Raw genomic sequence first — 27,329 nt, forward strand, 5'->3', positions numbered from 1 at the left:
GAACTGATAGAAGTTAAAAGAAGGGTTTTGGAGCCCTTCAAAGCACGGAAGCAAAGGGATATTATAACAAGTTAGGATGTGTAAAGAACAGCTGTCTGACTGCACAAACAGTGCTCTGGATCTTTGGCTCACTGACATTAGCGTGCAAACCCCAAATGATAAGATTCTATTTGGGAATTTCTATAGATTCACTCATAATATGGAATATGGCTCAGTATCTTAAATAAATGATTGTAGGTCAGCGGTTCCCAGCTTTTTTTGAGTCGAGAGTCTCTTTTATAGTAGCCAAGTAACCTGTGACCTCCCATTCACATTTGCATAAACAAGCAGTCATTGTTCCTTGACATGCACTGTTTCTGCTGCTGCTTGCACTTCTACTGCGCCTGCCGCCAACTTCTCCACCACCACTTCAAGGGGGGGGGGATGTTAAAGCTAGAGGGAAGACAAGCCAAAGGACTGCAAAGATGGGCCAGGGGAGGAAGAACATGGCAGTACCCAGGGAGGGGGCAAGGCCTTCGTGCAGAAAAGATCCCCCTCAGAAACCGGCACAAAGCTTTCCTTCCACCCACTGCAGAAGAGAGGGGCCATTTGTTTTTATGTCCCTCTCCTGGGGGTGCATTGTGTGAGGAGAGGTCTCCCCCCCTTACCTCATATTCTTTTAGGCTCTCTGGAAGTAACACATCGTAATCAAAATCCCTTTCTTGTGGAAGCGGCAACAATTATATCTTTAGGCTGGTATTTCTTTTTCTTTTTGTAAAAAATAGTCTTGGTATTCCCTTCTCAGAAAGCAGAGGTTTCTTTCTCTCCCAAAGGGCCTGTTTCTCATATGTACATACACATACACACCAATTTTAATATCTCACTCCCAAAGGTTAAGGAATAAAGTATTTGACAAGGGCTTCAACACATATAAGGCGACCCACGGCTTTCCAGAAAACATTTTGCAACCTCCTTAGGAGTCACGACCAGCAGGTTGGGAGTCACAGCTGCCAGGTTGGGAAACACTGTTGTAAATTATGTGTGGTGGGGCAGGGGGTGTCTGTATGAGTCAACTTTACAGGGTTTCTGAAGTATGCTCTCTGATATTTAGTAATGTGGTTTAGAGCACTGGTCCCCAACCTTGGGCCTCCAGATGTTCTTGGACTACAATTCCCAGAAGCCTTCACTACCACCTCTGCTGGCCAGGATTTCTGGGAGATGAAGTCCAAGAACATCTGGAGGCCCAAGGTTGGGGACCACTGGTTTAGAGGATATCTCATGTGCTCTGTTCATATCACTACTTTCCAAGTATTTCATTTTCTTTCTTCTCCTTGTTGTTTCCTCTACCCAACTTTTGGCTTTTCTCCTTCTACTTGGTAATAATGTAAAACTGTCTTTCGTAGAAGTACAGTGTATTGAGCATGAATAAGTGAAAGCTACTGACTCTCACGTTAAAATCGAACAAAACCATGGTTGTCACTCACTGATATTTAATTCCCCCCCCTTCTATCCATTCTCCAGGAGTAACGAGCCCTGTAAAGAAATGCAGACAGGAGCAGAATTCTGTGACTTCTGCATCACTAGAATATTCAAAGAAAGAAAGAGATGCCGCCAAGATCTTTCCTGATTGGAACAGTAAAAAAGCTATTAAAGCAAAGGTACAATTGAAAACAAGAGAAATGGGAAATAATTTAGTTGTATATTTCTTACATTTACATCCCGTCTTTCCCACAAGAAGTGCTGCCATTGTAAAGAAGGCTTATTGCCCCATGTGATCTTCACAAGATGTCTCTGAAGTAGGTTACACCGATAAGAGCCATATTTCAGTGAGGAAACATATTTTCTGTGCACAGGGTCCCAGGTCAACTGCTAGAATCCTAGGTAAAGTTAGGGAAAGCGCCTGTTGAAAATCCCAGAGAGCCATCAGCAGAGGAGAATTTGTAGCAGAGGTTGGGAAAGTTATTATTGGATCCCTTACCCAGCAGAACTGGAAGAAAAGTAATTTATTCCAAGCTCTGATACTGAGACAGTGAACCAATGTCTGCCTTAATTTAAGGCAGCATCGTTTTCTTTTCATGTATTCATAAGAGTATGACTGGTCCAAAGCCACCCAGGGAAATTTACACCAAACAGAAATTTTAATCCTGCTCTTCCTATTACTTGGTATGGCTCCTTGATACTGAGAAGAACAATTAAGCAACCAAGTTATTACATAGCTTGTGTAATAGTAGTTTAACCACCTAACAAAAACAACCTTGTACTCAGTTGCAATCTACCATCTGACAACATATGTGCCTTGTCACAGATTTTACATGCCTTTTCTTTACATTTTACATGCCTTTTCTTTAGCTTACAGTCTTTACAAACAAGTGTAATTGGTTTTATTAGTCCTGAAATAGCCACGTTTGGATGTAATAGTAATCAATTTTAATAGGTTGTTGAATACTAATATTGTTGTGTTTGAATCTATACCTGAAAACAAACCATGGTTTTGTTAGGCAGCCACAAACCACAGTTAGAAACCATGATTTGTTGCTGGGCTTCCAATTTTCGTGTGTTTAAGCCATAGCACATCTGTACCCCCAAATTAAATGTCCCTGTCTTCTTTCTGTTGTTGCCTGTTCTGAAAAAGAAACTAGTATAAGGGGAGATCAGAAATGGGGAAACAAGCTGATCTGTTTTGTTGTCTATGAGACGATTCGTAACTAAAGTAATAACAATTACCAGTGTAAACCATGGTGTAGCGTGACATGCAAATGCAGCCCAATAACTTACAGAGGTGGAATCTGTAACATAATGACTAACCATTTGCCAAGATTATTACTTGCTTCCCCATCTGTATCCTTGAACGTATCAAAATCTTGCTTCATTTTGCCTTTCATATTATACAATCGTTTACTTCACACTGTCTTTTTTATTAATCACTACCATATCCTGTGTCTCATTTTGAATTTTCTGAAAAACTCAGATCAAGTAAATCTAAGATATGGAAATTACACACGTATCTCCTCTGTGTGTGCGCGTGTGCGTGTGCATGTGCTTGCGTGTGTTGTTAATTATTATCAAGATGCTCCAGATTTGATCAGAGAAGCAGTTCAGCGTTTAATTCTTTATTCCCCATGCATGATTTTCCCTTTAAAATGACCTTTGTCAATACTACTTTTCTCTATACCGTATAAGGGAAGATGTAAATGAATCACATATTATTTATCTTACTTTCTTAGAAAAATAGCCAAGGGTATTATCCTATAGGTATTGTTTTGACAAAATGCAGAGTCCCTTAAGGCTACAGTAAAGAAAAAGCAAAAACACCATTGGGAGACATTCCACATGTTCCACTTATTCAGCCTCCCCAGCTTCACACTACAACTGATATTGTCTCCAAACACAACATCAGTGGTTAGGGGTAATGGGAGTTGCAGTTTATAGTATCTGGAGGAAGTCTGATACAGAGTATAATAACGCTATGATAGGTGTTCTCATGTGGGATGAAAGAAATAGGTTACAACCAGATATTTTGTACTAGTAGAACAGAGCCAGAGCACTGCCCAAACATGATTCTGAAGGCATTCTTGTTATTTAAAAACAATAACCAGACAGCAATGAATACAAGCAGCACTCTTTTATTAAAAGCACTTTTGCAAAAGCAGGTGTCCTAGCTGGGTAGGCACACACATGAATACAGGTAGCATGATATTTATCCCCTATTCCCGGCCGCATGGTCCCACCCTTGTTTCCCCATTGGTTAGGTACTCCAAGGTGTACAGCCTATCCGATGCGCCTAAACTGATCACAGGAAGTCCCGCCTGTATTTACATCTCCCACTCCCCTCTTTACCTAGACCCCAGACTCTTATCCTTATTTGGTATATGTTCCCTTTTCCTAACCTCCCTGTGGTCATTCTAACTGACCCATTGAGTTCCTTCATTCTTACCTAAGCCCACTCGTTCAATCTTCTTGTCAGTACATTTGTACTTTCATCTTATAATTTCTCATGACTTCTTTAAATTCCTTTTGTTGGCTAAATAACTAACAAAGAGTATGTACTGATTATTTTACCATGACCATTTATTTATTCAGTCATCCCGTCCTTACAGGGACTTGCAAAAGCAGCACTGATTCCTCTATTTCTCTCAGAAAGTGACTGCAGATGGCCCTTCTGAACACTATCAATTCATGTTGTCTCTTCTGTTTGGCTGTGATATCTAGTTCTAAATGAAACCAGTGGAACAACTGAAATTTTCTGAATTGCATACCTATGCCTTACTTTCAGACAAGAGGGCACTGCAAGACTGTGGTGGGATAGGAGTGTGAGACCTATTCCACTACAACCCAGAGAGCCAACGGTGTGAGCCGAGCCACTGCTCATGTGACAGTGGCCCATTCTTGAAGTTGTAGTTCTTCAACAAGATCCACAACAAACCACAGCTCATAAAATGTTTAGTGACAACACTTGATCCATACCAGAAAATTCTGACTCTAGGTCAGCACGAAAATGTCCAAATGGTAAAAATGTCCACCAGGATTATTATTGTTGTTGTTGTTGTTGTTCACTGAGTTTCCTTCCTTGAACACACCTTATTTTTACCCATTGACATTCACTTGCAAGTATCTTTCTGTCTTCATACTCCTGTTATCTCCAGAGCCATTGGTTTGGGAATACGAATTTTGCAAGATAACAACCAGTTCCTCTCTGAAGCGCAATGGCAGATAGATGTACTAATCTGAATTCTATTTGTCACTGCTGTTGGTTCACTTACACTGAAATGCTTTGTTGTGAAATAAAGTTGAGAAGAATCTGACCATACTCAGAATTTCTTGAGAACAGGGATTGGCACTTAGAGCCTGCCTAGGACAATGCTACCTGGAGGATGAAATCTGTTTTCAAAGATTTGTGACATTTAATTGCATAATCAATGTCAAATTGAGGCTGTTAAATAAATAGGTCAGGCTGGGAGAGGACAAGTGGCTTTTCTCCTGTACCGCACTCCAGATTCTTTGCCTTCAGTGAAATGTTTGCTTTTGTGAATTATGAATTTGTCTGTTGTGTTGCTTTGCACAGGACAGGGCACTGAGAGTATGCACTTATTCTGCTAGTAGTAGCAGTGACACTGAAACAGAGCTGGAATATGAAACAAGTGATTTTGGAACCAGAGGGGAAAAACTCGTTGATTTAATGAACAACAAACAAGGTAATTAAACGTTTATTCAGTGTGGTTTCTAAAATCCCACCCCTGTTATGCCAACTGATGCCTGCGGTTTGCTTGCTTCTATATTGTTTCTTCATCGTTTTTTTACGATCTAATTTTACATTATGTCCTTTTATTGTAAGTGTACATCAGGTTTTGCCTGTTAACACCGTGTTTGCCACCAGAAGACAAACCGGCATTTATTTTATTTTATTTTGGGTCATAGATTTGTACTGTAAAACTGAAAATGTCTTCAGCGGCACTGTTGTTTCAATATAACAGTTAGATAGCGATCTCTATAAAACTGCATACTTTGCTAGTTTAAAATAACCCAATGAGCCATGAATAAAGTTTCACCACCTCCATATTAGTATGGCAGTGCTCACACTGCTATCCTTAAAGCTGTCTGTGTCAGACAGCCTTTCTGCCCTCCCAGATAGGCCATATCTGTTTCTCCAAATAGTTCATGTAGGAAGCCCAAATCCCAATGTGATATTATGGTGGATTTTCCCTCTTCTAAGACTTTGTCAGTGAGAGTGACAGACTTATAATTTTTATTTATTATTATTTCAAATTGCAAAGCCTATCTTAAAATAAAGCACTTGTACTCAGAGCAAAGGGTGAATTATGATCCAATACTCAATATAGTTAACTGATTGTGTCATTTTCCTATTTTTAGACAGTAATTTACATGCTTGAATATCCAGGTGTAACTCATGTAATTCATCTAGAAGCATGGCTGGGAAACATTTCTGCAAGTAATAAAGCAAGTAATCATGATGGCTGCCCCTAATCTGAGATTTAAAGAGCACTTAAGACATCTAGGTGTTCAGCTGACCCTTCAGACCAGGTCTTTCTCTGTGATGTCTGGAGCTCACATAGGTTTCATGGCCACTAATCAAGTGAAGCATACACACATAGCTATAGTAGACCATGGCATTTCACATTGTTGTGCACCTCAGGGGAAGTCTTGGTCAGCAAGACTAAAAGTCACTTGTCACTTCAGCATGAATAGCAATTACCAATTAATCATACTTCTCCGAATATGAGAATTGACCCTTAAGTATAAAAGCCAGAGGAAGCAACATGTTCTGTACCTCAGGCATCATGACAAAGATCGTTGAACTATGTCTTGTGGTAAGAAATAATGTTCTACTCACCGTCGCTTTCTCATAGTGGAATTTTGACTCTAAGCTAGGAGTGGTTCACATAGAGCAGTCGAACAGCAGAATTCATGGGCCATTTTCATCCGGTCACTGTATCACATTATTATTAATAACATTGAGTGGCTCTCAAATTAGACCCCAATGCTCTTGGGTGGAAGAAAGGTTGCTTGGCTCTTGAAAACTGCTTAAGTACCACTAAATTGAGAAGGCCTTTGACCAACCTAAGAAGATTAATTGCAAACCCCAGGTCTCTGATTAACCCAAGGAGCAGAAGTTGGAAAATTTACTGTTTGGACCTACAATTCTCTGAATCCCAACCAACATAGTCACTGACCAGGGGATCTGGTAGTTGTAGGCCAAGAATGTAATGCTTCCATGTTCCACAAAACGAGGGAGGGAGGGAGGAAAAGAGAGATACTCACATATATACATATACATGAGATTTCATTGATATAGAAATTGCAAACTCTGCTGCAAATGGCAAGTGGATTTGAGCCTAGGAAAACTTGTTTTGAGATGGGGGGAAATCAGGAGTAATTGCTTTACCTTACAATTAGATAAAACACTCCATTTTATAAATTCTTCAGTGACTTAATTAAGAACTTATGAAATGTTTCCAGGATCAATATTCTGATGTGTAGTAGAAATTAAATTTTTATTAGAAAAATAAGAACATATTTGCAGCAGTCCTAAGTGGTTATCCCCAGGATTTGCTTGTGGCTAATCACCAGCTGCAAAGCTGGATCCGTGCCTGTATTCAATGCCCCTTCCATTAAGGCCTTTCCCCTTCACAATACCTTTGTTTTTGTGAGGTGGCTGCCAGGAGCCATGTAATAAGAAGAATACGAATAATATACATAGTGCTTTTGAACACTCAGAGTGCTTTATATGTAGTGTCTCCTCCTGCTTTCTTCAATAATCCTACCAGCCAGGCCAGTGTTATCATCCCCATGTTTCAGATAGACTGGCTATCTAACAGAAAGTGCCTTGACTAAATATACTTAAATAATGCATGGTAGAAATACAATCTATATCTGAGACCTCTGGACTGATCGTTATGCCTCTTGGAAATGATATTGTGACACCTTCAAATCAACAGAGCAGATTAGTCTTAACCAATCTCTGTTTTTCACAAGTCCTTGTATATACATACATCAGAAGCTATAAAACAATCTGAGCCTTTCAGTCAGTGATGGGTAACCTGTGGTCCTCTAGATACACTCAGGTTGGCATTCTCACCATCCTTGATTTCTGATTATCCTGGCTGGGGCTTATGGATATTGGCAGACATTTGAAGATCTGCAGGTTGCCTGTCTCTGCTTTTAATGTTTATTTTGCAGTGCAGCTAAAGGAGAGCCATTGGTCAAGAGAGGTGCAGTCGCCTACAAGCTGGCTTGCACCCCTTGTACTTCCTACTTCATTTTCCCTCTTAACAAATCTTTTAAAACCCAAACACTTTAGTAGGGAAAAGAGGAAGAGGATTTACTGGATGCTTCCCTCAAAGAGTTAAGGATAGGATTTGTACTCAATTCTGAGTGATTTTGGAGAAGAAAATGATCTTACAAAAATCTGGGATAGTGTTCTTTTCCCCGCTCCTCAATTCCCCTTTCCCAAGTTCAGGTTTTCCTTCTTTGCAAACGAACGGGGGGGGGGGGGGAGATCTGGCAGCAATGGCAGAGGGTACTTCTCAGGCCTTCTCAGATCTTCCAGTCAAACATTCAAAAACACCCAAGCACTTTCAGGGTGATTCGAAGGGCAAAGATGCTCCTTCTGAATGAAAATGCTAATTAGGGATGAAGAAACATATGTTCTGTTCTATGGAGTGGCTCTGTTCCTTCTTCCAGATTTAAAATTGCTTTCACAACTGGAATGTGTGCCTTAAGCCATTGTCTTCTGTTTACCAACCTGATGTAGAGGTTATTAATGTGTGAAGCTGCATATGTTCCTGAATGAGAATGCCACATACAAAGACAATAGGTCCTTTACATGATGCCACATGGAAAGTCTCTATATGATTGCATTGATGCCCATGTGTCTGTTAAATTGCATCACAGTGCAGAAAGAATGTTGACATGATTGAGAGTCTAGCAATATTTGTTTCTGGTGCTGTGATTTAATCAATGTTCATACAGACATATTGGTAACTTACAGCTGAGAAAAAGGATCATAATTGAACACTGCAGCCAACTGGATGTGGACACTGAGTCCAGGAAAAAAATACGGAAAACAGTGAAGAATGGTGAATTTTCAAACCATAAGTTAAGCCTATACTACCTTGTAGAATCTTAACATCTAGCCAATGATGACATAAGCTTTCAGGGGTCCTATCCACTTCATTAAATGTCACTCATCAATATTGTTCTATAAACAAACTGAGGAAGGATATGTTTGGATAGGGAGAATTTTGTAAGCATCTCTCATGCCAACTACATCAAATCTTTCTGCGCAGTTCCTGCAAGCTTTCAGTTAAAGCTTATGTTGCCTTGCTGTGTATTCACTGGAAGCATAAAGACTTCTGTTGCTGCCGCTGGTTACTCACCTTTCCAGCAGCCCCTCAGTTTTCTTCCATCAATCAGAGCAGAAGTCAAAAATTATGCTGCCAGGCTATTTTGTTTCCTTTCTCTTTGTAGCTCAGCTGCTAGTCTGTGCCATTAAAAGCTGGGGAAAGCAGCCAAGCCTGAGAAAAAGGAAAGGAAACTAACATACAAACACACAAATATCACATCTCTTTTTCTTCTTTGATGGCTGAAATTGAGGATCTGCAGAGGGGGAGAGAGAACAGTGCTGGTGGCAGAGGTGTTGTGGCACCCTGCTTGTTTGTTGGATGGGGAAGGGGCTTTCCTGGAGTAAATGTAGGGTTTACTGGGTGTAGCAGAGGCATGGAAAGGAAGTACACTTGCTGAGAGACTGCAAGAAGGCCCTTCAAATGTTGTTGGTTGATAGCTCCCAGCATTCCTCCTCATTGGCTGTGCTGATGGAAGTTGCATCTCAAAAACATCCAGAGGGTTATTCTTTGCCTACTCCAGATCACACAGCCAAACATGATCTCTGAGTCAGATTGATGATGAGGGGCTCTCATGTCTCTGGCCGGTCTATACCAGCAGTGGGGAACTGGTGGTCATCCAGATGCAGGATTCATTTCCCATCATCCCAAGCCAGCATGGCCATTGGTCCAGAATGATGTAGTTAAACAACATCTGGAAAGGTACATATCACCCTAGCCTATGCTACTGCATCCTTTCTTATTCTGTGACAGCCTGTTGCATCTTTGAGGAAGACATGGTGCACATAATGCTGTAATATTGTATGAAGCACACATGCCAGCAAGATGTGTAGAACTCAGTGGTAGTTAGTTTATTCAGTATGGTTAGAATTATACTATGTATCAGCTTAGTTTTGGCCAGATTTTTCTTGTTATCAAAAATCCAGTTTCAGAATTAAGGCTATGATTTAATAGAAGATGGGAGGTTGCATAATTAGGAGAACTAAAATCCTGATAAATATATAGTTATGTAAATTTTTAAAAATTCTCATTTGTTATTAAATTTCATGTTTAAAATGTAAAAACTGGGTTACTATATTTTCCAGTTTTGGGACCAAAATAATGTGTGAGAAATGTGCATTATTAACAGAGAATATGAAATCCATGGTGGCCGTAAAAATATGGAAACTCATCAGTCAGCCTCTGTACCTCCCATTTAAGGATTTAAGATTAGCAAGATGACAAAATAAAAATGTAATTAGCAGGAAGAAAAGAGTGGTTAAAACTGGAAGCTAGACATGTGTTGAGAATATGTAGGGCAGATGAGCCAATATGATTAAGGTATCTATTTAAGTTAAACTAATATTCAGAACTCTAAATTAAAGTAAAATTAGAAATTTCATTTCAGCCAAGGAAATTAGCCAGAGTTGAAACTAGGAGTGCTTATCTCCTAATTTTCTTCTTTTCTTTTTCATTCCATTCCATTCCATTCCTTCTTTCTTTCTTTTAAGCATGAAACATTGCTTGAAATGTAAGCCACAATCACCTCGCTTTGTGAGTTTAACATTAGAAGGTTGGGGATTTCCTCCTCCCTGAGAGTATGTTATATCCTTAGTCCTCTGTGTTTCCAATTGTCTTGCATCGTTTTTGTCGCAAAAAAAATACACGGCATGCCAAGCTGTATATTGATTTTCTTTCAAATAAGAGTTCTGTGTGCGCGTGGCTTCTTCTTCTTCTTCTTTTAATCTGTCCTTAGCTGAGCAAGAAGAAAATAGTGTGAGGAAGTCGTTTACGGGGAGGCCCATGTCAATCCTGGATTTATACCAGCACAGCCTCTGTGGCCATTTTGAACAGGATGGGCCTGAACAATTAGCACATTACAGTTTTATTGAACAGCTGAATGGAACCTCCGTTAAAGATGGCACAACAAAAAAGATCCCTAGTGTGAGTTTTCTTGTCTTTTTTTTTTTTAAATAATGCTATTACCTCTCTCTTACTTGAGGGATATGTCTAGTTTGATTTCTTCTTCTGCATGCATCATTACTGTTTATTGATGTCCAGATTGGAAATGTCACATGGACTGAAGCGAAGAGCAAAGGAAAATTTTAAGCATTTTCCTTCCTTGAGGCAAGTTGTATACGGATGCAATTTGTAACTATGCCTGGTGAACGCTGAACGTTAAAGATGGGTTGGCACTCTGAAATGCACCATAGTCTGCTCTTTGCAAGAACAAACCTAGACATTTGCTTATAGCTCTTGTCAGCCATGTTGCAGTAAACTCGGTAAGCTACAGAACAGTGTGCTATGAATATAAATAACAATTCTGTCTTTTAAAAGCAAGAGGGAGACTTGGGGTTGAAAACAAACAATAATTGGAGCCTATGTCAGAATTCGGGATTTTCTCCTTTAGGTAAAATATCCGTAATGGCTTGTATAATTTAAATATGAACTAAAACTTCAAGTATCCTAATCAAACTGTTGCTGTTTGAGACACGGGTTCTGAACTCTCTGTGCAGAGGATTATTCGAACCGACAGTTAATTAAGCATTGTGTCCTTTAAATAGTAGCAGGAAAATCTGGAAATATAAGCTCCTAAAAATTGGGTGTCAGTCCAGCCAATTAAAAAACAAAACAAAACCTGTCAACAATCCACATCAATGTATTTATATATTTCATTTATATTTCCCATTTCTTTAACCATCTCAGGATGGTTCTTTTTCTCATTTTCCCCTTATAGCAACCCTGCCAGAAAGATAGCTTAAGAAATAATGATGTGCTGAAGATCTTGTTTACTGTTCAGTAGTGATTTGAATGAGGGCTACTCTAGTCTAAATGTCATACAATACACACAATTCTACGATTGATTACAAATCAAATACAAATATGACAAGGCAGAGTGTTCCATGATGTTCCTTAAAGTCATATTTGAAGATGTATAACCTTATAAAAAGACAAATAAAACAGCATCTCTGTAGCTCTACTGAAAAACCACCTTGCCCCCCCCCTTTTATTTTTTGGAGAAAAGGGAAATAGAAATCAAGTAAATGAATAAAAATAGTTTTTGAAAAAGGATAAACAGGGAGACAACTAGATTTTCCATGCTGGTATCCAGACATGAGGAGTACAGAATATATAAAATAAAGCCTTTGTTTCTAATGTTCAAGAACACATGCTGTAAATAAATTTGCATTGCACCACGTTATAATTGTAGAAATGTGGTTGGTTGGTTTTTTTCTATTCATCTGGCATATTATGTAAAGCTTAGCAAATTTGTGTAATGAACGAATCAAGCATTAAGTAAAAGCTTATGGAACTTGGATATTAAACAGGAGTACTATGTTTGAATGAAGCAAAGTGGATCTTGGAAAGAAAAAGGCCTTTTTACACCTACCCTCTATTTACAGAGTTTGCTCTTCATCAAACTGGGATTGTACTGGCTGTTGCAGAAACTTCTTGGACCAGTCCCATGCCTTAAGCTTTTTGGGCAGGGAAGATATTTAGGACAGAGCCTATCATTGGTCATGGTTCATGAGCAGAGAATCAACCCTTCTGAGAGTGTCTCAAAAAGTTGACCCCAAGGGAAGTCATTCTCATGCTGCAATGAACTAAATTTTGAAAAGGTTGCGAACCACTGCATTAGAGCCCTGGAGACTTCTGTAGGTTTTATTAAGTTTGAAATGATCGTAGGTAATTGGACAAAATCTTTCATAGTTGATTAATAATATGGAATCATCACTATGGCAAGCAGTTGATATAAAGTCTAGGGAAAATGTTTTTGTTTTAAAAAATAAGCTTTTCCCCACTTCTGAAGATACACATCAGAACATTAAGTGTCAAGCAGAAATTGAGGGGCTGGAAGAAGTTACCAGCCTCTGCTTTCCAACACTCGATGTCATAAATACCCAGTTACCTTTCTCCTGAGCTTGGAAATATTACCACTTGGACTACTATCTCTTGAATCCTCATCCAATGACCATGCCTACTGCTGGATTCTGAGAGTTATTGTTTGAAAAAAGTAACTTTCATGCAATCCATTTCTTCTAAGCTGCATCTCTAATTCCATTGCAACGCTTAGTTAGCTGAAGAAACTTAAATTCACCTAAACATAGCATTCTGTTTGTTTGCTTGTTTGTTTGTTTGTTTCCCTTTCCCTTGGCTTTTAAACGGCTCTATATATTGTGCAGATGATTCAATGAGGAGATTACGTGTTTATATGAAAATGCCTTGAGATACAAGACCTAGCAGAGATGAGCAAATTTAAACACACACACACACACACACACACACACACACACACACACACACACACACACACACACACACACACACACACACACACACACACACACACACACACACACACACACACACACACACACACACACACACACACACACACACACACACAAACCCTCCAAACAATATAGAGAAGAGTAACATGCTGACTTGGCTGCAGCTTTGAACAGAATTGAAATGGCTTCATTCCCAGATAAACTTGGGGATTTTTTTTTTCAAGTGAGTGAGTTGATTTGGAATTAACAGCATAAACATGTCTCACTGGGCTTGTGATCCTTCAGATGTATCATATTAGCACAAAGTGCTATCCAAATTAGACCTGTGAAATGGATGATTATGTTTGGCGCTACTTGTACAGCTTGCCACCTTGAAAAATCCCAGAACATTTTAGAAACAAAGACATAAATTGAAAGATTTCAGTATGTGCCATTGCCAGTTTTCTCCTCCCCTAATTGCAATCTTTGTAAATCTCATTATACACCACACTGCTCAGTCCTTTGCAGTTATTTTTTCAACAGCATGAAGACAAGGTGTAGTGGAGCCAGGATTCACAGATTTGAAATCTCAGACTTTCTGATTAACAGGGACTGTGACTTTCTGAAGTTGTAACCATGTTAGTCCATGCAAACATTTCAACAAGAAACACAAAACAGAACAAAAGCAGAGAGAGAGAGAGAGAAGATATTGCAGCACAATAAAGACTAACTGCTGTACTTTAATATAAGCTTTCGTGAAACATGTCTACTTCATGTACTAATACAAAGACTACATGGTAAAACATTTCATACAAAGCTCTAAGATAAAGGGACAGTGGTCTTTGCTTGCATTTCACACTTACTAATTATTTAAGACCCCTCTTTGGTACAGTACAGTTTATTGCTACAGTCCTTAGACCAATCACACAGGGGGAAGAAACATAGACCTTTATAGTTTCCAGAATTCCAGGTACCTTGTAAAAACATTTGATATTAAAATATAATTTAAAATCTAGTATCTAGATACTATAGAATTTCAGGTACTTCATAAAAAAACATTTGGCATTTAAAAGACTGTTTAAAATCTAGTATCTAGATACCATGGAATTTCTGAGACCTGAATATTACCATACAAAATCTGGCTACTTGATAAATTGATCTTCGAATCTATATCAGAAAGAAGAAACTAAAGTCTATTTTTTCTGAATGGCCAGGAACTTTGTGGTCAATGGGGTGATGATCTCCTTACGTGCCACCTCGTAATGTGGGCAGGTGAAGTACATGTGCTCTATAGTCTCGTCCTCCCTTGAAGAACCCTTTCTTTGGTATCCAGTTCCTTTGAAGCTTGGTTCTGTAACTAACAACGATTATTACAGGTGACAATAGAGGAATAGCATGTGATAATGTAAAGAATGACAAACCTTACCTTTGAATATTGTTCTGAAAAGGTAGGTCTGATTAGTTGGGAAGGAAAATAACAGCATATAACTACAGTATATAATTATTACATTCTCTCTGGATTCTTGGTATGTAATTTTTCTTCTCCTGAATAGCAACTTTCATATCTTGTGAAGAATGTTCTGATACATTGAAGTGATTTGAGATAGGTTGCATAAACCAGCATTCCCAACTTTTTGGGGCCCTGGACCGGCTGGGCAGAGTGAGCTCCATGCATGGGGGGCGGGGGCACATCACGTTCACACGATGGGTGTGTCATGCTCATGGGGGTGTCATCCACATGCGCCTTGAGCACAACACCCCCCATCTGAGTGTGACACACCCACTGCGCATGTGTGCGGGGGGGGCAGAGATCCATGTCCGTGGCCCAGTTCCAGCAAACACACAGACTGGAACTGGGCCGCGGACTGGAGGTTGACGACCCCTGGCCCAGACATCTCTGTTCCTTCAACAATGATTATCAGTAGTGTTTCAAAACTGGTAATTTTCACAATTAGATAATCCTACGCAAACATGGGAGGATGTACAATTTTCATTTTAAAAAGATCAGTTATAAAAAAATTAGTTAAATTTGTATTTTTTTTCCTAAGAAGTCACTTATCACATGATGCATTCTTCATTCATTTTGTCCTTTTGGCAAGGTTTTCTCTTCTGTACCAGAAGGGCTTATTGAATGGATTTTTTTCAATGGATTGTTTATTTATTTATTTATTTATTTATTTATTTATTTATTTATTTATTTATTTATTTATTTATTTATTTAATATCCCGCCTATCTAGTCCCTCAGGACCACTCTTGTTGTAGTTTACTGCACTGAATATATTTTGGTGTTGGGTAATTTTTTTTGTATTGTATTCATTGATCCTTTTAGTGTTGTATATTCATTGATACTAGCTTAAATGCTGTCTTTTAATTGTTGTAAGCTGCTTTGGGTCCTTTTTAAGGAGAAAGGGATTTAGAATATTAAATAAATAATACCAAAAAATGCAAAATATTTAAGGAAATGAGATTGATCTTCCTATCTTAAGTCCCAACTTTGTGCCTCCAGAGAACATTGGTTGTGGTTCAGAAAGCTTGTGCTGACTGATACGGCTATTGATAGCTGTTTGCTATGGTGGATATATTCCTTTCAGCTCCAGAGGCAGTGTCAGTTGCTGGGAAGAGGAGCAAGAAGATGCCATTGCATTCTAGTTTTGCTTGTGAGCTTTCTGTAGGCAACTGTGAAAATCGTACTAGTTTAGGTAGGCCTTTGATCATCCATTGGCTTGATTCAGTATGGCTCTTCTTGTGTTTTTAAGGCAGCAGTACACCACTGTTGGTTAGACTCCAGTGATGGTGTATTTCCTTCTCACAAAACATGGGTTTTTTTCAATGGATTGTTGTATGGATTGTAAATAAAAGCAGTGGTATCCTGTGCCGGGGCTATGGTCTTACTTTTTCTATGTTCTATCATTTGCCTTGCATTCTGTGATTCTTTTGGTCCCCACCCTTGGAAGAGTTAGAGAGACTTGCAGAAAAGAGGCGTAAGAGGTGTTTGGTGTTTGTTTGGGTTTTTTTGGTGGGGGGAGGTTCACAGTTTATGTTGTTGTTGCTTAAGTTGACCCACGTGTTCTGGTAGCCCAATTAACAAGATTTTATTTTTATTTTATTTATTACTTTGAAATAATTGTTATTTAGAACAAATATGTATAGAAGGACTTTTAGGGAAGCTGCTGTGGTAAAACCTTTGCGTACAGAATAAGCTGCTTAAGTGATTTATCTTGGAATTGGGAATTAAATCACATTTGTGTAGAAAATTGCATAGCTTCCTATGGAATAATAATTTCACAGTAATAACCTTGGGGATAAATGGGGAAAGTTCTGCACAGAAGACATTATTAGAACACTGGAAGGTTGAACTGACAATGATATTAAGAACTTGTTGGTTTCCCTTGATCATCAGTGTCATCTAATTAGTGGCTCTTCCATGTCTTCTTTCCTGCCTCTGTACCACTCTGCTAGATCCCATATCTATTTTCCCTCTACCAGCACATACAAACGCTACACCATTTCCCTAAATAATAGCGTCTGTTCAATGCAGAATTAATTTTAACAGAAAAGTGTTAGTCTAATGAACCTAGTTATTATGTATGTGATGTCAGGATCAATAAACTATTTTCGTTGGCATACATTGTAATGAAGCAGAGTTGGTCTAGTAGCTAATTGTATGATCTGTGACCCGCAAGTCTCTTGTTCTTCTTCATAGCCTTAGACACTTTATCCCCACCACCACCAGAGTTCCTGAATAGGTTGCCTCTGTGGCTGCAGCTTTACATATGTGAGCCTTTCCAGGAAGATTTTAAAATTGTGACTTTGATCTTATATCTCTTCCTCTCCCCTATATATGTGAAGTTAATCATCATCTTGTGCCATGAAGTCAATTTGGACTCGCAGTAACCCTTTCCAAGGTTTTTAAGATAGAAAAATATTGAGGAGTGGTTTACACTTCCCTTCTTCTGGGGGAACTTCTGGGACTGTGCAGCTTGCCCACGACCACACAGGCTGATTCAATTCACAGGAAGCACAGTGGGGAATCAAATCCCCAACCTCTGGCTCCTAAATACCTAAACCACTAAGATACCTAATACCTAAACCAGATACCTAAACCACTAAGCTATCCAGCCAGTTCAGATACAGTATATATTCAGTTAGGCATGTACAAGAACTGGACCATGAATACATGAGATCAGCTGTAGCTTAGTGGGGTCAGAACGAAGTTCTGCTCTTCCCCCCAAAATATCAGATTCCTTTGTCCAGGTCAATCAGAAAACTGCATCTAACTCATAAGTCATACTAACTACAGAAAGAGAATAGAACAGTGAAATCACAAGTGAAAATAAGTATGCTGTAAGCCTTTCTATCAAAAAATCTAGGACTGTGGAAAATATAAAACATAAAGAAGATACAGAATCTATAAATGGCTGGAGGACCCAGTGCCACACATAAAGTTGTGTATATATAGTGACTTACTTTCCTTTAATGTTTGCCTGGGCAGGAATCACAGCTTTTTAACTTCTGAGAGACTGCAGATAAAAATCAAAGCAAGTCAAGGAAGAGCTTGTGGTGCTTTTGTTGTACATGTGGGTTTTTCTGTGCCATTGAAGCAAATTATGTTGAATCATACAAGTGTATCTCTTGGGTTTTCAAATTGATCCACAGGGCATCAATTTTGATAGATAAGAATGATCACTAGCATAAAGCAACATACTAAATACAACAGAAGCACAGATAAATCTGAGGATTCATATAAAACATCGGGTACTTAACAGAGCAAAAGCCTTCTTAAATTAAAATGTCTTCTGCGGGAAAACAACAACTGGAGAGCAACTATCCTCTCTCATGGCGATTTAAAGAATTAGTCAACCCCTTTAGAACTTCCACATACTTTTCAATGACACTGCCATCATCCTAAACCCATCGTTCTGTCTACCAGTAGTGCTAAATCAGCAGACATATTTCTGTTCCATTCCAGCCTCACTCTCTTAGCGGAGCCAATCATAAGATTTCATGTGGCAAAGAACTGATTTCTACATTTGAACTATCAAGTGTTATGATACAGTTCCCACTAAAATCTGACACAAAACCAGTTAAAGCTACTGTGAGAATGGTGAGTGTTCTACAGGAATTTCAAAAGATTTCTCAGGGTTATGTGTTTGTGTTTGTAAAAGTTGTATCCAGACTCTGCCCTTCCCCTTTGAAAAAGGAAGGGGTGGCTTCCATCTGGATTGGAGGAAAGAATCAAAGTGGCAGTTGCCTCTAGTACCCCCATTCCCATTCAGCCCCTCTGCTCTGCTTGGTGTCCTATTTGCAGGGAGGAGGGCAGGGAGCGACAGAGACCCATCTTCTTCCACCAGTACCTAGAGAACTCTCCTGAGGGTCTGGACTTACTTCTCCCAACTCCAGCAATTTCTCCAGTCCTTTGTAGCTGGAGAACTAATTGCGGCATGTTTTGCTATCATTGAAGGTGTTTGTTTCTAAATAGATATTAATTCAATTCTTCCAAAAAAAATGTCAAGTTTATGAATGTGGGATATTGTGTTTCTGTATCCACATTTCAAAATGTCAAGAATTGGCCCGATATTGCTGTGCAATATTGCCAGCAGGAAAAAAAAAATGACGCCAACCATTACCTAGCAAAGGGCAGCCTGTATGTTGACAACAAAGTCAGCATTCAAAATGGTTTACAGGATACCTTCTTGTGCCATTCACAAAGAGACACCAAGGGCTATTTGTGGACAAGAAATTAAGCCAAAGGCAATACAACACAGCAAGCACAAGGGGGTGGGGGAGGGGGAGATGGATGCTTGTTGTCCCTGGGCTGTACTCTTTGCAAAAGAATAATAATAGGGCAGGGACTGGAGGGAGAGATTGGGGGTGGGGTTGTTTGTCAGTAGTTGTTGCTTACAACTTGCAAAATAATGTTTACAGACATGGACTACGAAAGAACTGAATACCGTACAGAGGTCATAAATCATTGCATGTGTGAAATGCAACCATACAACACTGCCTCTCGGAGCCTTGCATGAATGTTTTACTGTGTGATATTTGTTTTCCACCTCATATGTCTGAAGAAGTGGGTGACTTTCCACAAAAGTTTACATTAAAATAGAGTATAATAGTTAGACGTTAAGGTGACGAAACATTTTTTCATTTTTATTTTTTATTTTGGCTTTACCTGATGTTTTGCAAAGAGGGAGAAAGACTAAGCAAGCTGGACCTGCAGCCAAGGAAGGGGAAAGAGAAATAAAGACATAGGTGAACTTCACCATCTCTTGCCAGTGACATAGCTGCTCATGGGACTGCATCCTTCTCTGGGACTGCATCCCTTCTGGAGGATTATCTCTCCATTACTTTCTTTAAACCAAGCCTGGTTTGTTACTTGGTTAGTTGGTTGGTGATTCTCCTACTTCCTTTCAGTTGGGGCTGCTTAGTTTATAGCTCTCCTGATAGTTTCCTTGCCCTCCCTCTCCATCTTTAGCCTTTGCTGAAGCCAGTCTTCCTGGCAAGCTGGTACCACACATGCTCAGTGTTATAAGAAACTGCTCTTTCTCCCACATGAAAACAGTTCTGTAGTTTTAAAAAAATCATAACTCAGAAACCCTTTGTCCAAATGTCCTCACATTTGGCACAGATCAACAGCAGACTTTGTCCTGCTATTCCCCAATGTGACCTAGGGCAGGGGTCTGCTACAACTGTGCCAGATTTGGTGCTGATCTGAAGCCTAGTTTGAAAGCTATGTTTGGTTTGGGCTGTCCCCATTTTTGGAGTTGCCTTGTAGAGAGTTGATTTGCTGTGCCACACAATATCAAAGGTACAACTCTCGTGTGGTTCTAGTAGCATGGGAGGATCCCCTTGTTAATGTCATAAAACTTCTTACTGTTTTCTTTGTGCTTTTCTAAACTGTACATATTTTCCCTAACCTTTTTTTTTGCCCATACATACGTAGCTGCTTATTCCTTTTTTTAAAAAAAAAAATGTGATCCTGTTTCTTGCCTTATAAATGTGCATGAATTTTAAGCAAATAATTCATGGAGCTTTATTATGCCATAAGGCCTTTTCAGTCATTGCACCCAGGCTTTACAACTTCTCCCATGGGAAGCCTTGCCATGCTACCTTAATCAGTAGTATTTAGAAATCTTCTTGGGGGAAGGCATTTAATAAACTACATTAATTTTGCTGGAAGCTGTTTTAGCTGTTAATTATGGGCCTTTGGGGTGGTTATTTTACCCTCTCCTCTTACTTATTTATTTATTTTATTTATTAATTAGATTTTTTTTTACCCCGCCCCTCTAGACTATGTCTACTTCTTAATAGTATTGGGGTTTTTATTATATTCTTATATTACTTGAAGCTTTCTGGAGAACAAGCAGGACAAGACTGTTTCACTGGCAGAAGGCTACATGTTTTAGCCATAGAACAAACACCAGGTATATGTTTTTTCATTGCCTGGTGGATTGTCTGTTTCCACTTTCTGCATAGATGTGTGTCTGTTAAATATATTGAATACTAGGGAAGGAGTTCTCCGTTCTTGTGACTTGCATTGGGCGGGGATGCTGAAAAGCTTCCCATTTGCAGAATAAAACCCTTAACCGGCAAATAAGAGGGGAAATTTCCCAGACACATTTAATATTTTCTTCTTTGTCAGAGATATGTATGGATTTCATTTAGCTTTTTCCTGGATTCGTTCAGAAATGTTTGTAGATTCCTGCTTTTCGCAGCTGGCTACTCAGGTGAAGTTGTTCTCAAATTTCCTATTATGTTATGTGTTGTCAAGTCATATCTGATTTCCAGCATTTCTAACAGGATCTTCAAGGTTTTTGAGATATATAAGGTGTGATTTTACCTTTGCTTGTCCCCTCATAAGTTTCTATGGTACAGACCTAAATCCATCTCACTATCTACTGCAACAAATTTTCCAGACACCTCTGTTATATTACTTCTATTTTGTTGTTGTTTTGTACTGTCAAGTCATCTCTGACTTACAGCGACCCTATGAATGAGTCGTCGCCAAGATGTCCTCCTGTCCTCAACAGCCCTGCTCTGTTCTTACAAACTCAAGCCTGTGGGTCCTTTTAGGGAGTTAATCCATCTCATTTTTGGTTTTCCTCTTTTCCTGCTGCCTTCAACCTATTTTCTCTTCTCTATTTTACTCTAGGTAAAAGATACATGCACATTTTTGTTCACTATTTAACACATTGATTTACCAGTTAATTGTAAAGAAAGAAGCTGTCTGCTTTTCAATAATAAAATGTCACTTTAACCCTTAAGAGTAAGAAAGGAGGTGCCATTAGTCTTGACTGACTGTTCTCTGTGGCTGAAAATAACGTTGTTTTTGTTTGTGGTTTTTGTGTGTGCTTGGTTTTTTTGGGGGGGTTGTTTTGTTTTTTGTCATGGCGAGGTGCAGAGTTTAGAAAAGCTTTTGGGAACTGTAGTTCAGAAAAGTATCTTTTCCAGGGTCTGGGATTCTCGCAGCCCCCCCCCCTCCAGTTTTGCACTTCATCCCTTGAACAGAAGCCCAGGCCTGTGCATCTTGTTTCTTGAATCCACATTTCCTGTTCTGGAGGTTATACCAGCAATAGCACTTTTAGCAAAATGCTGTTGGACTTCCATTTTGATTGGTAGGAGTTGGAATTGGCTGTCATGCTAATAACAGATTTTATGGCCAAACTGACACTTCACAAATGCAATTGTCATTCATGAAAAGCCAGAGTAACCCCTGCCTGCATCCTACATTTACGAGCACCTTTTTTTGGTTGTAATACAAGATACCCTTTACACCAGTCATTTTGCTTTGAAAGATTGACAACTTGAGTGGTGTTGAGATGAGCTACGAGATGAGCTTCTACACTTATTATTATTATGTATTTAAAAATGGGAAATAATCACAGTGGATAGGCTTTTTTGCTTTCTATTTACCTTTGAATACATCTATTTTACATTGCTAAAGCCTTCACATTTCCTGCTGAAATTTCTCTCATCATTTTGCTCACCCCTGTCGATGTCTAAAATATTGTCTGTGCACATTGAAACAATCGATACTTCCGTGACTTATATAGCAGCAACTTTTCATGTAATTCAGCTTACTTGTAAGATTGCTGAATAGACTGGGGGAAAATGTACCTAAAGGCTAAATGCATATGTCTTTTGAAAGCATCAGATCTCAGTTTTGTAGAGCTCTTAGTTGTGTGATTCAGCTGCATAAAAAATATAATAAGTTGGATCCAGAATCAGCTCTCTATAGATGGAAGTTTTACTTATATCTGCAAATGGCTTCTGATCCAGCACAAAAATTCTGTTGGCTTTTTTCTCTCTCTCTATTTATTCGTATCAGAGCATTAAAAAATTTTCAATTATGGACATACAGTGATGTCCCACTAGACGATGACCTCGCAAAACAACAAATCTGCATGATGATGACTTTTTTGCAATTGCTATAGCACTTCGCAAAGCAGTGTTTCCTATGGGCGATTATCGCTGGATGATATTTGGGTCCATGCTTCGCAGACCGTTTTTCGCAAGACGACGATTTTAACAGCTGCTGTACTGCAGCTAAAACTGTGCTCACGACCTGGGGTTCAAATCCCAGGTAGCCGGCTCAAGGTTGACTCAGCCTTCCATCCTTCCGAGGTCGGTAAAATGAGTACCCAGCTTGCTGGGGGGGGCAATGTGTAGCCTGTATAATTAAAAATTGTAAACCACCCGGAGAGTGCTTGTAGCACTATGGGGCGGTATATAAGTCCAAAAAAAAAAAAGGGTGTTATCGGGACCGATGCTTTGCAAGACAGCGATTTTAACAGCTGATCAGCGCTTTGCAAAATGGCTTCCCTATGGGCGATTTTCGCAGAACAATGACGATTTTCCCCATTGGAATGCATTAAACGGATTTAAATGCATTCCAGTGGGGAAATGCTTTTTGCAAGACGATGTTTTCACAAGACAGGGATTTCAATGGAATGAATTAACATCGTCTTGCGGGGCACCACTGTACATGAAATATAAGTAAAATGAAAAAATAAATTAACATTAAAATGTTAAGATCGTTAGATTATTTTTGACCAGAAACAGGCTGCTTCAATAGTATTATCTTCTTAATTTGCTAGATCTTCTTTTCTACATGTGATGGGGCATAAATTACAGACACAAAAGTCTTGCATTGACTGAATTTCTCCACAATCAGAGAAAAATTGTCCTGTATCCCCATTTTACTAGATTATTCTTTGATCTTCCTACTGGAACTTCAAAGTCTCTTAAAGGACTTCCAGATAGCCCACCTACATTCTTGTCCTGGTGGGAGACACTCTTTGGAAGTCATCCCTTTGGCAAGCTGTGTTGTTCTTCTTCTCCATAGGTTTAGCCTCGCCTCTTCTGGTTTCATATTTAGAGCTCAAGACGTGTGTAGAAAATGTTTTCTCGATTTTAGCCATCATTTAGGACAGTGGTTCCTGAACTGGGTTGTATGTACTCCCAGAGAAACAAACCAACACATTTAGAAGTATGCAAAAAAATTAATGGAATAATGGCAGGAAAAGGCACATATTGTCAGCATTGTAAGACAAGATTCAAGTCAAAGGTTACGAAATTATTGAATGAGTAGCAGAGCAGGTTTTTTTCTTTCTTTAATCTCAATAAAAGCCCTTATTCTGAATGATGGGGAGTCCCTCCCTAAACAATATGTTGCAAACACATCACTATAGTGCACATGCTCAACAGCATGCCCCTCACAGGCTCAGCTTTCGCTCTCCTTCACTTCATGAATATTTGAATGCTGTCACACCTGTACTGTTGTATATACATATGCAGGCACCTCAGTCACTCCTGTGAGCAGTGTTTAATGAGTAAGTTCTTCTGAATCTTCTGTGATGTATTCACTTGAATTCATTCTAGCTTTTGAGTTTGATTGTAAATATATATGCAAAGCCTTTGCACCTTATTATTCCATTGTTTTTTGATCACATTATTAAGCTATTTATTTACAGTTAAAACATACGAATTTGAAATATAGCAAATATATTAATTGCAAACATTTTTCTAATATGAAGGATACAATTTATGGAAGTGGGCTGCCAAGGGATACACAATTGAAAAAAGGTTGGGAACCATTGGTTTAGGAGGTTGATGCTGTATTACCTTATATCATTCATTATTTGCTAGCATCTCTTGACATACTTTGGGAGGGGCAGTGCTAGCCAAATCATACACTTTTTTCAGTGAGAGTAGATTCCAGGTAGCCAGTAATAATCCTGCATGATTCATTAAAAACTACATCCACTTACTTGGGTGGATGTAGTTTTAGCATATTCTGCTGCAAAGTAGCACAGGGACAAAGCTGTTGTTCTTACTGTTTATGGGTGTGCATTCCGGTCTGATTCAGCCAGTTTCTTAGTACAGTATGTTATTTCTGGTGGCATCTTTCTGTTTTGATAGGTCAAATAGGTCAGAGTTTGATCCAGAATGATGCCCAAATACCTTCAGGTCTAAAATCTTGCCTTCCCAGCTAACCGGGAGCTTCTTCTCTACTTCAGACAGGTGTTTATTGGTTCACAGCTCTGAATCCTCTGACAGGTGCCCACTCGGGGGCAGACCAGAGGAGATGGGGCAGGGAAGCCAGGGCATTGCTTCTGAGCATGTTTTTGGAAAAGGTGCTGTTTGGGGTACTGAAAAAGATCTGACCTGATTATTGTAAATTGCATTTAGCATGCTTTGCTTCCGCAATTTTATCTCAGTGAACACTGGATGATAAATAAGAACTTAATTTGCAACTCCTGAGTATCGCGTCTTATTTCATTTTCTTACAAGAAAACCCCACTGTAGATGGGGAAACAGGTCCATTGTAGGCAATGTGCATTCACCTTAATCTCTAGTTTGACCTTCACCTCACTGTCAATCTAAATAGAAAACTCGCTATAGTAACTGATCATGTGTAATTGATCTTTCTACCCTGTTTCCCCGAAAATAAGACCTAACCTGAAAATAAGCCCTAGTATGATTTTTCAGGATGCTCGTAATATAAGCCCTACTCCAAAAATAAGCCCCACCCTCCACCATTGTGCAGCATTGCGCAGCAACCAGAAGAAGATGACATGACTGTAAAATTAAACATCTCCTGAAAATAAGTCCTAATTCATTTTTTCAAGCAAACATTAACATAAGACCCTGACTTATTTTAGGGGAAACATGGTAGTAGGTGACTTAAAGATTATACATTGGATAGAATAAAATGTCATGCCCAGTTCACTTAATTGTATAACATTCATAGACGTTTGAAAAAAAAAGATAGATGGAGTCATTGCAACTTGTAATATTGCCTAAAGTACAGTAAAGTTTCTATCATTTGTCATCATGACCTCCTCAGTCCAGAAACTGTAGAAATGATATCTTGCGGTTTTATTTTCTTTCCATTCTTCTTGTTGCCAGGAAGCAGATTATAATAATCTAATACAATAAACTCAACATGGGATTGAATAGACATTCAAAGGAACAATTGACAAATATTACTTAGGAAGTCTGTATGATAGCATAATTGTTATAACTGTGCAAATGCTATTACTAATAAAAGAAAGAGATAAAAACCAAATTGAGTACAATAAACATGGCATTGACTCAATCAAGATAAAGAGAAGTAGGAAAACATTGCTGCTCATAAACAGAGCTTCCCTCCCCTTTTAATGCAGGATTGGAAAAAATATATATACGTATGTTTTGGTTCCAGAAGGAGAATTTGATCAGTCAAGTTAAATTACATGAATAATGCTAACGTATTTTGTGGGATTTGTTTTTTTCTTCTTGGTTCATAGCTGAAATACACCTTCTTCATTTATAATGTTGATAGGCTTGGCATTATGCAGTTAAATATTTTGAAGAAAGGAATAGGAAATTACTGATCTACTAATATCAGTGCTATGCTCTCAGCATGATAAGTGGGGAATGAGTTACATAACTTGCATTAATGAGAGCTGTGTATAGCATAGAAAAATGAACTGTTGAAACTTTTGTATTTTAAAGCAGCTCCTTGTGTCATCCTTTCTTCTTGAGTGTTATTTTTTGGCTGTTCAAAATATGTTGTGATTTTAGAGCACTGAAAGTTAATAGCTTGGACTATAGTTCAAAGTTGCAAGCCCTGAAAGAATCCGTATATGTCTGTGATTTGAAATTCATTTCTTTCTTTTCTTGTACACATCCTACTATTTTCCATTTAAAATGTTATTGTAGTGGTTAGATACTAAAATTTTCTAGTACCAGTGGCACCCTAGACTTTTCATTATCTTTCACAGGACATTGTTCAATGCTAGGTAGAGATTTCCTTAGTACATAGCAAAAAGGAGATGCCAGGACCCAAGGGGTGTGGGGCAGGGAATGGGTGGCCTCATTCTGTCCCTCTGGGGGAAAAAAGGTGTATCACCACCAAGGCTGCCAGACAGCCTCCAGACCTTTCCCTTTACATATCTGCAAGAAGGGACAAATTAATCACTATTACAGCGGCTGCTACCTGTTGTTTTAATAAACAGAATCTCATTTTCTTTTCTTTTTTTTTTAAAAAGCAGCCATTCAGTACTTCCATGCTTGGAGTATAGGTGTGTGCTTCTTGAAAGGAAAGGAGAATAAGTTTAGGAGGAGCACCATAGAGCCATTTCGTACAAATTACAGAAATATTCATGGGTAAAGAAAGCACTCTTTTCTCACTCCCAGGGTGCATTTACATTGTTGAAATGAATCAAGAGCTGGTTTGTGGTATTTGAAGTTGTTTTAAAGTCATGTGGTAGTCACATGGTCCTTATGTCGGTGTGCATCCTACTGGGACAACTTGTGATCCAATTTTAAATTGTACAGTGTATCAGTGCAGGGGACTACATAGGACTGTTCAGTACTGGTTAGGCCTGTCCTTGAGTATTGGGGTCCAGTTCTGGACACCACACTTCAAGAAAGATGCTGACAAACTGGAACAAGGTCAGTGGAGGACAACAAGGATGATCAGGGAGCTGGAAACCAAGCCTTGTAAGAAAGACCAAGATAACTGGGCATGTTTAGCCTTGAGAAAAGAAGACAGGGGGGGGGGTGGTTTAAGTATTTTCAAATACTTAAAAGGCTGTCATACAAAGGAGGGATATGATCTGTTCTCGATCATCCCAGAGTGCAGGACACACAACAATGGGCTCAAGTTACAGGAAGCCAGATTTCAGTTGAATATCAAGAAAAATGTCGTAACTGTTAGAGCAGTAAGACAGCGCTCTAACAGTTTTCAGTTAC

At 39.0% G+C, this 27,329-nt stretch overlaps 1 protein-coding gene across 24 annotated transcripts in view; it reads left to right on the plus strand.

The window, feature by feature from the left end:
- The window catches only part of NCKAP5 (NCK associated protein 5), a 762,731-nt gene that overhangs the window by 688,840 nt on the left and 46,562 nt on the right, over positions 1 to 27,329 (plus strand). For 20 of the 24 annotated variants that reach the window (XM_072984241.2, XM_072984248.2, XM_078377084.1 and 17 more), the window contains 3 exons: positions 1,501 to 1,637; positions 5,042 to 5,171; positions 10,573 to 10,760. The exons of 1 other annotated variant lie outside the window; for it this stretch is intronic. In XM_072984241.2, coding sequence (XP_072840342.2) covers positions 1,501 to 1,637; positions 5,042 to 5,171; positions 10,573 to 10,760 — 455 coding nt within the window. Of the gene's footprint in view, positions 1 to 1,500; positions 1,638 to 5,041; positions 5,172 to 8,485; positions 8,589 to 10,572; positions 10,761 to 27,329 lie in introns of those variants that run through there. 3 more of the 24 variants (XM_078377097.1, XR_013537157.1, XM_078377098.1) reach the window with 3 other exon arrangements.

Source organism: Pogona vitticeps, chromosome 1, assembly GCF_051106095.1.
Source record: "Pogona vitticeps strain Pit_001003342236 chromosome 1, PviZW2.1, whole genome shotgun sequence".
In the NCBI taxonomy this organism is placed as follows: domain Eukaryota; kingdom Metazoa; phylum Chordata; class Lepidosauria; order Squamata; family Agamidae; genus Pogona; species Pogona vitticeps.